The following is a 12,393-nucleotide window of genomic DNA, read 5'->3' on the forward strand; positions in this document are numbered from 1 at the left end:
AACAGGAGCTCTGTTTACTGAGGCTGAAGAAGCCAGTGCAGGTGGTAGGATAGATGAGTCATCACCTGTAGAAAAGGGGTGGGAGTAAAGCTAAAAGACTGTTAAAGAGGTTGTTCACTTGTTATTAACTTTTAGTATGGTGTAGAGACTAATATTCTGAGACAATTGCTCTTCATTTTTTATTATTTGTAGTTATTTTAGTTACTTCATTTTCAGTTCAGGAGCTCTCAACTTTGGAGTTTTTAGCAGCTATTTGGTTGCTAGGGACCAGGTTACCTTAGCAACCAGGGAGTTGTTTGGATGAGAGACTTGTATACGATTAGGAGAGGGTAAAAAAAATATATAGGAAAAAAATTACAAAAAGTAACTATAATAATACAATTGTAGCTTCACAGAGACCCCCTTTTAAAAATTGCAAAGAGTTGGAAGAAGGTAAATCATTTAAAAACTATAACAAATAAATAATGAAAACCAATTGAAAGTTGTTTAGAACTGACCATTTTAAAACATACTAAAAGTTAACTTAAAGGTTAACCACCCCTTTAGATCAGTAAACCTGGATTAATTTGCCGTAATAGTGTCTAAAGCACTATATAAAGAAAGAACTTTAATTTGGTTGTTGCACATGCTGTATAAAATTAAAAAGTGCCTTATTTTATGAGAAAACCCCTCTAGAACATAGATCAATACCTGCTTGATGTTACCTTGGGTGTAGCTGTCTCTTACTTTGAAAATGGTATTGCTACTTTTTATATATATGACTTCCCACATGCTCCTAAGACTGGACAGGCAACACTGTGACAAGTCCACCTAAGTTGATGACTAAAATGTATATATTTCTATATTCACTGGAGATAATTAAACAAATTAAATAATTAAATAAATACATAGTCATATTAGACTGACATATAGAGCCAGGGACAATTTAAACAGATGTACATCATTATATGTTGTTTATCAACTAGTGACAGAACTAGCACGTCCATATTTCCAGGTTATTTCAGTTATAGAAACTATTTTGTAAGTTGACAAGCACAGTGTAAATCCAGATACACAAGATGTAGTCTCTTTGCATTTGGCTGTCATATTGCTTCCTGTCAAGGAGAAGAGAGGAGCAGGCAGTTAGAGTGACATGCATCTTATCAGTAAACATGGCACCTTTATAGTGGCAGCTGAAAAGTCTTGGTTGAAGGTCACTTGTATAAATGCACTACTATTTACAACTCTGTAGAATTCAATATGAGCCACATTTTGAATACTTTTCTATGAAGAAACATAACTCTGAACTTTCCACATCAGACTTTGAGGTTAGAACCGTAAAATCCCTTTACACCCACATTTACCCAATCCCATTCCCTCTTTCACACCTTTTTTGTTAAAGGGATGAGGGGTTTGAAAAAAAGCTTCTAATTCCTTCTTAATCCTGTTGAAATAGCCTGTGCAAAGTATCTCCTAAGAAATGTGTATGTATCTTGTCATTTAATATTTATTATTATAATTATTTTGAGCAGATGACAGGAAATAATGCAGCTCTATCTGTAACAGGAAGAAGTGTGAGAGTAAAAGACAGAACTTTGTCCATTAATTGCCTCATGTGACCTAACATGTATGTGTGCCCTTGGTTTGTTGGTGTGCACTGTGAATCTTATGGTCCCTGGGGGTGGCCCTTTGTGCTTAAAATGGCAGTTTTTTTATTTGTGATTACCCTATGGCACATACTACGAAAAAGTATATTTTTATGAAAATGGTTTATTTAGATGAAGCAGGGTTTTACATCTGATCTGTTTAATGCAATATATTTGTTTAGAGACTTTCATTGTTTGGGGGTATAGTTTTCCTTTAATGTGTTGTGTTAACACATTAGGGGGGGGGTCATGCTACATGTGCACATATTGAATTGAGAAACAATTATGATTTCCTTTAATAAGAAAAAATATATTAATATTCAAAATTTAGGCAGCCAAACCACAAAATGCTTTTGGCTTTTATAAATATTTAATAAAGATTGCCATAGTAGTTACCTTAATTCTAATGTAAGGGTAGCTGCTTACATAAAATGTTGATAACATTGCACAGTAAGATGTTTCATTGATACTCTGGATGAATGCTATTATAACACAATGATTTCCTTTCCTCAGAATGGTATTGTAACCATCCCAAAGTCAACCAAAGAGGAGAGAATCCAGGAGAACTGTGAGGTGAGATTTTTTTTTTTTTGATCAAGCTACAGTTATAGTTATTGATTTTCACATTTGTGTCTTAATACTGTGTAAATGTTTCGTCTGGGTGAATTCAGAGAAGGTCTGTAACAACTAATATTTGTGACTAATATGTAACAAGAGGTACACGCTGGAAGAAATCTGGTTTGAGAAATTTGCAGTAGAGTAAACAGAAAGTTATCACAAAACAAAAACTTGGCTAGGATTCCAATAATATAATATTGTGCAACTTAAAAATGCAGATCCAGTGAGAACTATGTTTCCTTTTTCTTGAGGCAGGTGGGGTGATATTTTTATATACGCTATTTCTGCTTTTTTATTTTAATCTCATGTCTTCCCTTATAATATCAGTGATTATTCTAAACTGACTGTCTACTCTAAGATATATATATGTTTTGCTGAAGACCTAGAAACATCTGAATTGCTAGGTGAATTTTCTTATTTCTCTAAAGGGGACTTATTTTTCTCAAGAAAAATGTCAGATTATCTGAAAATGAAGCTGAAGGAATATTCTCTCAAAACTTTGCATACTTCAAAGTGAAACATCCTATTAAAAACAGAATTAACCATGTTTCTACAACTAAAGCCTACTAGGTTTCTAGTTGGATAGCCCTGCCCTGCACTATCCAGCTTCTTCATACACTACATACACTACATACCACATATTTTTGGACTGCATTATATTAAAATCCTAAAGCTCTTTGGAGCCCTTGGATAGTTGCCCTTAAATCAGGGGACCCCAACCTTCCATACTCATCAGCCACAGTCAAATGTAAAATGACTTGGAGAGCAATACAGCCATCATGGAGGTGCCAAATAAGGGCTAAGATTGGCTATCAGGCAGCCTCTATGCACACTATCAGCTTATAGGGGGCTTTATTTGGTAGTGAATCTTGTTTTTATTCAACCAAAACTTGCCACCAAGTCAGGAATTCAAAAATAACTACCGGTTTTGGGGGCACTGAGAGCAACATCCAAGGGGTTGGTGTTGCCTCCGAGCCACTGGTTGGGGATCACTGCCTTAAATATACCTCAGAGAGGTACATTTACCTACTGGGTTACTAGTTGTATAGGCCTGCACTAGGCTCATAACAAAGGCAATCTAGGACTCTAATTAGTCTTGGTTTATTCAGTGCTACATATGTCAGTCACTGATTTCTTAGAACATGTACAGTATACAAGCATTTTCAGAAGTACTTAAAGGAGAAGGAAAGGCTAAGTCACTTGGGTGTGCCAAAATGTTAGGCCCCCCCAAGTGACTTAAATTGCTTACCTTGTACCCCGGGCTGGTGCCCCTGTTAAGAGAGAACCGCACCAGCCCGGGGTAGCTGCGAGCATCTCCTCTTCCTGCTTTACGCCCTTGCGCATGCGCAGTAGAGTGAAAAGCCAAAATTTAAAAACAAAGTCGGCTTTTCACTCTACTGCGCATGCACTGACCCAGGGATTTTGCCGGCAGAAGGAGAAAGGAAAAAGGAAGCGCTTGCTGCATGTACCCCAGGCTGGTGCGGTTTTCTCCTAACAGGGACACCAGCCCGGGCTGCAAGGTAAGCGATTTAAGTAATTTGGGGGTGCCAAAAAATTAACATTTTGACATGTGACTTTCCTTCTCCTTTAAGATCTCTACAGTCCAAAGTCCACTAACAGTCCCATTTCTAGTAGTTGGCAGGCCTGGCTATTGCCCATGGTGTGACTCTGTTTGGACCCTGCTGAACGTAGTAAAGCCATTTCTGCTGCAATTTATTTTTTATTCTAGTGCACCCTCCCCCAAAAGTTCATTAGTATCATTTCTTAGCTTTTTCATGCTATACTGGGCAATTTAATCATCATGATCCCTGCAGATAGGCACTTATTTTTGAATGGGAGACACTCTGTGAGGCACTTACTGTATGTGTTATATATAAGTATATACATACCTTCAAATGGTCTTGATTTAGGTGGGACAGTTCCCAGAAGGGCAAGGCTTTTTCACTCTGGGCTACTCATGGTGTGTTGCTTCTCACTGGCCTGCGGGTAGCAGCAGGCCCAGGAAAGTTGTCCCCATATAACATTATGCTAAAAGGAAGTTGCAGATAAGGGAACAATTAGGGTGTAGAACATAAAAAATAAAAGCTAGCTTAGATTGTTCAAATTATAGGCCCATCTCTATTCTGAATATCGACATCAAGCTTTTTTTTTCTAAAATCATAGTAACATGCTTTAAAAGACTCCTCTCGGACCTGATCGGTGTAGACAGGCTTTGTCCCCAAAAGACAGGCCTCAGATAACATCAGATGAGTTTTGCAACCTATTCATTGCTTAAACACTTAGGGCGAACTATTAGTAGCTGCTACTTGTCATGGCTAATAAAATAGACAATGCTGATCATTTACTGCTAATTGTCTGTGTGTGTTATATGTGTGTTTTAGTAGAGGCAATTCTCAGTATTTTCTTTGGCAGGGTATTTTCTGGAGTTTAGTAGCCGTGAAAAAGTAGCAGCTACTTGTAGCAAGGGATGCTGTTGTCCATCGATATACATAAAGCGTTTGACATCATCTCATGGGACTACATATATTATATATTAGATAAATGGGGATTTGGAATATCTTTATTACTAAAGTAAAAATTCTATACCAATCCCCAAAAGCCGTACGAAAATGGGGCCTGTACACTGTCTTAAGGATCATTTATAACAAGGGAGACAGGGTGCAAAGTGCAAAAAATGTATACAATTCATCATGTATTTGCATGTTACACCCTGCCCTTCATCTTTTTTCCTGAGCATAGAGACCTGTGGATGCTCCCATGAATACATTGCTACCTGTTTGGCAAGTTAGAGAGCAGCCACAGGCTGCGGCAGGCTTTGTACATCCTGTCTGCTCTATGGTGCATGGTAAGGACAGGGCTGACTTGCCTCTGCTGATGCAGCGCTCTGCGTAGTACATTGAGTCACAGTGAATTTAATTTCTTGTAAACATAAAATCTTTAATGTCATAGTGAAAACAGATTATTATTACTTATACAGCCCTTAAAATGACAAACATAACTCATTAATAGTGTAGCCAATGGTTTTCCAAATTCACATAATTAGGTAAATGGAGATCATGTGTGTCGAGTCAAAGGTTTTCAAGTGATTGTAGTATAAACACAGTGTACATGTGTATCTGGAAAATCATCCTTCTGGTAAGTCAGTATTGTGGCATAACCTACACCTTGAAGACAAAAGAACACTCCAAACAACTCTGTCAAAACCTGACAGAAAAGTACAAGTCAGGGGATGGATCTAAGAAACCTTCCAACTTACTGAATAATCATTGGAGCAAACAAACTAGTGGCTAAGAAATGGAGTGACCATGCAAGAAGGAGACTAAGGGAGGCCAACAAAGATCTATGACAACTATGAAGCAGTTACTAGCTTCAGTGGCTGAAACTGGAGAGACTATGCATAAAACAACTGTTGCCTGGGTGCTTCACTACTTGCTGCAAAAAGCCACTCACATAAAATCGCTTTTGCAATTTTTGAGAGAATATGTGAGAGAATCTGAAGTCAGTTGAAAAAAAGGTTCTGTGATCTGATGACATGAAAATTTAGCTTCACTATTTACCACAAAAAGCCACTTAGATAAAATCGCTTTTGCAGTTTTTGAGAGAATATGTGAGAGAATCTGAAGTCAGTTGAAAAAAGGTTCTATGGTCTGATGAGATAAAAATTTAGCTTTTTTTGGCCATCAGACTAAATGCCATGTTTGGCATAAGCCAAAATGACATCTGTGCATTACTCTTTAGGGGCAAGTGTGCTCCATGTATTGATGCAGCTGCTGTGGAAACCTTAGAGTTTCTGTCGCCTTTGAGGTAGCAGTAGCTCCAAGATGCCCCAGTATCAATAGGCAAACTCGTCTGTGATCCGCAACAGAAGTCTAGTTGGATGCATCGGCATCTGGCACAATTATGCGGAATTGCAAGGAGTGACTTTGGACTCAAGAAACTTTTATGGATTACATCTGTATCCATTATTGCATAACTGCAACTGTGGATGCAGACGTAAATACCTTCTTTTTGGCCTGGGAGAAGATTTGTCTTCCATTGAGACAACAACCCCGAATCATAAAGCCAAAATACACAAGAATGGCTTAAGAATGACAATTTTAATATCCTATAATGGCCAAGTCTGAGTTTATATCCTAATCAAATAAAGAGTTTGTTGCTGAACTTGTAAATGTCTGTTAATTTATGATCCGCATGCAACCTGACAGAGCTTGAGTAGATGATGCAGAGATGAATAGGAAAAAATTGTAGTGCCCAGATGACAGAGATCTATCCACACAGGTGCATCTCCTAAATACTGACCTGAAAGGGTTATATACGAATGCAGTCAGTTAATGTTATTTCATTATAATTCATTTAAATCATTTTGAATAGATCTGTTTCACTTTGACACAAAATAGTACATTTCTGTTGATCAGTGTCAAAAAACAAAATAAAATCCACTGTGATTCCAAGTTGTATGACTATAAACATAAAACCTTCCAAGGGGTACATACTTTTAAATGCACTGTATGTTCACTGCCTGCATTATTATCCAATGTGGGCCAGTTGCCCACTACTGTCCTGTGTCACATAGTAATGCCACTGCTTAAACATCAAAACATTTTTTTAATAATATTCCTTTACAGTATGTGCTCTTATAAGAAATAAGCAGGACACAGAAAACAGATTTTTTTTCAGACCAACATCATGGAAGAAAGGTTATAAAAATAAACATAACTTACAGGGTTTTAATATGTGCAGCAGAAAAACCAAAGAGGAAAAAACATTCTGATATCTTATAGCTCTGCTTTTCACAGCTATTTCACCTCAATGAGAAATGCAGGAACATCTGTGGTTAGGACCTCTAATGTGTTATTCGAATTCTTACACTTAGAAGAAGACTTTGGTACAAAAACTATACAGACAGTATCTAGATTATGAATTAATATTACTTCAACCAATGTACAGTGCACAGTAAGGTAAACAGCAAATATTAACACTTAGCGGAAATGTAGGCCAAACTTTATAACCAATGATTTGGATACCCAAAGCATTTCTTGATACAACATATATTTTAAAAATGACAGCTTTAAGAAAAGGTTAGCTGTCATAGCTCCACCATGATAACTCATGCTGTATGTTCTCCGTGCTCCTCAAAACAGCCAGACCAAAAATCTTAATCTAGTTCCTAATTATTTTCATGTGCTCTGCCATTCTGTCTTCTCTGTCATTCATTTTTTTTTTTTTAAACATAGGGGCAGATTTATTAAGACACGAACGCTCGGAGCTTTCATTCGAACGCTCCGAGTGTATTTTTGCAGAATTTTTCGTGTCTTGCGCGTCTTTTCCGACGCCCGCGTGACTTCATATGCTTGTGCAACTTTTTCGTACGCTTGCGCAAAAAAATCGGAAAGGTTTCCCACTGTTTACAATCGTTTGGTACGAAAATTTTGTGACTTTCGGATCGCCAATAAGATATTATCATGACTAATACGATTTTTTCATAAGCATTTTCGTGATATTTGCGATCTTCAGAAATTTGCCCCATTCGGGATTCGCACTCGCGTTTTCATGAATGTGCCCCATAGTGTCCTTCCTTTTTCTTTAAAATTAACACCAAGGATCACACCTGACATATACACTTTTGCACCCTGCTGATACTCGGTGTGCCTCAGCTTCCTCTTCACAGCCATCAAAACCACTAGGCTATTTCTGAAATATTCCTTTTTTGGGCTTTAAAAACTGACAATTAGCAAAGTGTTTGCCTCTGCTATATTACGTGTTTGGCAAATGTCTGTATCCTCACTCTAACTAAATCACTGCCTGTTTGACATTGGGGTGCTGGCAGACTTACTGAATATATTGTTTTTGCTAATGAGATCGGGGTTGGGTATTCAGTAAACATGTTTTACTTGATAATTCCCCCTTTCTGAGTATGTAGTAAATGTTTTTGACTGTTGTACATACAGACTCATATGACAGCTAATGACTGACAGGATCTTGATCCTCAGAATTTAGGGTAGGCACAAAGATGCAGAGCAAAGCACCAGTAGAAACAGAAATAATAGACATTATAAGGATGGTTGTATGACTATAATGCTGTTGGTCCTTTTTAATGGCCATGAAATTGCTTCATAAGACCATATAGAAAATAAAAGTGTTGTTGTCTTTGTTTAATGGACCCCTTGCAATATTCTAAAATAATATTTCTGTTTAGTAATTCTTTAATAAAGACAAGTTATTTTTTTGTGATAATGTATCTTTAACAGGTAGGTATGATTGAGAAAATGTGCTTAAGGAAGCAATTTCTCCGATGAGACACCAGTGCAACTCATGCTAGACAGTGTGCTATGTCCCAGACAGCCACTGTACATTTTAATAAACAAGTAGCCTTGCAGGTCTAGGACACAAAAGCTGGCCATACACGTGGCGATCTGATGATGTTTCGTGCGACCATCGGTCGCACGAAACATCGTCAGATCCGCCACACACCATTCAGGGCTGAATCGGCAGGTAAGGAGGTAGAAACAATAAGATTTCTACCTCCTTCTGCCGATTCAGCGCTGAAGGGAGATTTTGGTCAGGCGCCTTCTATGGCGCCCGATCAAAATTTTCAAACTGGTCCGATCGGCGAGTCGGCCGATAGCAGCTTCCTGCGATATCGGTCGACTCGCCGACATATCATACACGCACGGAATATCGTACGAAACGAGGTTTCGTACGATATTATCGGTGCGTGTATGGCCACCTAAAGACATTAAGTATTCTCTTTCTATCCATAATAAGATCAATCAAGACAATCCCCTGATCCATATAATTGTTTTTTTTTATCATTTATAATCTATCTTCAAAGCCTTCTGTATGTTAGGGGAACTGATACACAGACAGTGTTTTACCTGGCTATCTAAGGAATTCCCATTATGTTGCATACAGTATTGTGTCTCTGAGTGGTTTCATAAACAGTAAGTTTCCCAGGGTACTTTAACTTCAAGTGCATTCTTTATTGCCTACTATCATTTCCCTGCAGAAAAAAAAATGAAAAAGTAGTCACTATTGGTAGTTCTACCTAAACATTGGGTCTCAATAGATTTAATGGCATTTGATTTACAATAGACCGTTTTAATAGTGCCTTGGTGTCTTTAAAAAATAAAAAACAACCATTAAAAAAGTTATTCTTAAATCAAGACAGTGCCTCATTTCTCCAGTGTGTACCAGGTACAAGCTCTTGCATGTGACCTACATCTTGCTCCTCTGTGCATACTAACCTTCAATACCTGCATTTCCCCAGGTGTTTGGTTTTGTGTTAGCAGATGAGGACGTTTTGGCTCTAAATGCCTTGCATGATGGCCGTCATATTTCCTGGGATCCCTCCAATATTCTGTAGCTGTCACAGGTTTGACTATTTTCCTGTCTCATTAATGCCATGTGACTGTGTTTGTGCCTGATTTTCCCTGTGGCACCAGAAATGCTTTATCAGATAAAATAACAATGTCTCAGGGCATCCAAGTTAAGAAGAGTAAACTAACAGTAGCCATACACGGGCTGATAAAAGCTCCCGACAGACCGCGTTGGCAGCTTATTGGCAGGTTTATGCAGCCCTCCAAGGGGCCTGCCCAACCAATATCTGCCTGAAAATTGTCCAGATGTCGATCAGGCATGATTAAACATTTTATTGGGGCCTGCTTGTAGTGCATTGTGATTGGATCAGCCCAGTATCGCCTACCTCAAGGGCATATCGGTAACGGTATATTTTACATACATGGCTAGCATAAAGGAGCAGTTCAGTATAAAAATGAAACTGCAGGTCAGATTTAAATGCAAACTAACTGAACATTTATGTCCCTTATGCCCCCCCAAGTCACTGATTGGCTACTGACTGCTAACAGCTTAGAGAGCTGTAAAGAAGGAAGTAGTGTTCTGGCCATTATGTTAGACATCTGCACACTCCAGCCTTAATAGATTACATTTTTGCCTAACTAACTATATTGAAAATATTTTTTATTTTGCGCAGTTGGTCTATTTTGCCCATTTTAATTTTTACACTGAACTGCTCCTTTTAAGTTATTTTCCTGTGGTGAATATTTGTCTTGATTAATCAAGTATTATCAGTGTAATAGAAAGCATTTTTGGCTTGCAGGTATTATATTTCAATTAAATTATATTTCTATTTATTATATATATATATCATTAAAATATTGTATTTGAAACATGTAATATTTAACAAGTTTTAAGGGGAGATAAACACAAAGCTGAAGTAATTAATCTACAGGTTCCCCCAAACTACCAAAGTCATATAGACCAGTGCTGTCCAACTTCTGTTGTACCGAGGGCCGGAATTTTTCCGACCTACGTGGTGGAGGGCCGATAATGGAAGCCAGTTTTGACCACTCCCCTTTTTAAAACCGCACCCACTTGAAACCACACCCATGTTATCACATGACCATACCCATATTAATGGTTGTAGTACAGCAAAAACCTGCCACACTCTGCCTTCCCTACCATGCCTGTGTGCCATACTCTGCCTTCCCTACCCTGCCTTTGTGTGTGCCATACTCTGCCTTCCCTACCCTGCCTGTGTGCCATACTCTGCCTGCCCTACCCTGCCTTTGTGTGTGCCATACTCTGCCTTCCCTACCCTGCCTGTGTGTGCCATACTCTGCCTGCCCTACCCTGCCTGCGTGCCATACTTTCACTGTGTGTGCCATTCTTGGCTGGTTTGTGCCAAACTTGGCCTGTGTGTGCCATACTCTGCCTGCCCTACTCTGCCTGTGTGTGCCATACTCTGCCTTCCCTACCCTGCCTGTGTGTGCCATACTCTGCCTTCCCTACCCTGCCTGTGTGTGCCATACTCTGCTTGCCCTATGCTGCCTGTGTATATGGCACACACAGGCAGCCTACAGTGACACAATGCTGGCACTGCTCCTACAGTCTGCACAATAACTATATATTAAAAAACGTTTTAATTGCAGTACCACCTCAGTATATGTTCTTTTTGTAGTGTGCAGGGTTTATTTGTGGGTTTCTACTGCTCCTGAGGTGTGAACAGGGGAACAATGGGGGTGATTACAGCCTGAGACTGAGGTGTGAACACTGCAGGGGTTGAACAATGCAGGTATTAAAAGGTGTGAAAAACACAGGGGATTACATATTTAAACAATACAGCCTGATTACAGCCTGAATCTGAGGTGAGAACCATGCAGGGGGGGCAGTTAATCACAGTACTGATACCATTTAAAGCTTACACAGGAGTAAGCCATCAAAGCAGCCAGACAGGTGGGGGGCCACACAGAGGGGGGTCGCGGGCCGCATGCGGCCCGCGGGCCGCCAGTTGGACAGCACTGATATAGACTAATAATGCCCCCTGTCCCAAGATTAGTGAATTATTCTCTCCACTTATAGCACCAGTAGTGGCTGCCATTTTGTATTCTGATGATGCTGACGCTACAGTGTGACTAGTGGAAAGCTGTGCATGCTCTGTGCCCTGAGTGTGGGCTCAAGACAAACAAACTAAGGCTAATTTTTGGGTTTGTAAATTCAAGTTTGTTTTTCTTAATTGAATAAAATCACATATTGAATGCTCACCTATTTATTAATAAGGAAAGCTCATACAAAAAAAAACTCGATTACCTCGAAATTTTTGCAGTTTAATAACTCAAAAAACTAAAAAAATTTGAGTTTGAAAATATGGCTTGACTTTGCCTAGGTAGGACAACTCCCATTGACTTCTTTTTCAGATTTTTTGCACTTAATAAATACCAGACATTGGAGATTTTAGCTAAAAAAAAAACGTTGAATGTTGATAAATCTCCCCCTAACTGTAGTCCATGTAAAACAGACCAGAGGCGTTTTAGCAGCAGTATAAAGACCACTGTGTGAAATCAGTTTTAATGTTGGCTTATGATATATCCTGGGATTTTTATTTATATCTTAGTATTTATGTTGCATTAAAAGAATCACTTATGGGGAGGCTGTGCTTTAATTTTATAGGCTGTTTGTGGCTACTGCCTCCCATTATTTGCTCCGTACGTACAGCTGTATTAGCTGTTGCTGGTTGTGTTGCCTGAAAACATGGTGTCGCCATTCTACAGACAAGAAGGGCCTCCAGTAAGAAAATACATTTTTGCTATTGATTAAAAGCCCCAGACACAATACTAAATTATCCAATTTTGGC

The 12,393-nt window shown here is 38.8% G+C and overlaps 1 protein-coding gene across 2 annotated transcripts in view; it reads left to right on the top strand.

Annotated features, from left to right (window-relative positions):
* Window positions 1–12,393, top strand: part of LOC548351 (uncharacterized loc548351) — a 66,756-nt gene that overhangs the window by 33,962 nt on the left and 20,401 nt on the right. The window contains 2 exon segments of one of the 2 annotated variants that reach the window (NM_001039738.1): window positions 2,139–2,198; window positions 9,511–9,615. In NM_001039738.1, coding sequence (NP_001034827.1) covers window positions 2,139–2,198; window positions 9,511–9,606 — 156 coding nt within the window. In that variant the 3' untranslated portion in view covers window positions 9,607–9,615. 2 annotated transcript variants of the gene reach the window in all.

Source organism: Xenopus tropicalis, chromosome 4, assembly GCF_000004195.4.
Source record: "Xenopus tropicalis strain Nigerian chromosome 4, UCB_Xtro_10.0, whole genome shotgun sequence".
Classification (NCBI taxonomy): domain Eukaryota; kingdom Metazoa; phylum Chordata; class Amphibia; order Anura; family Pipidae; genus Xenopus; species Xenopus tropicalis.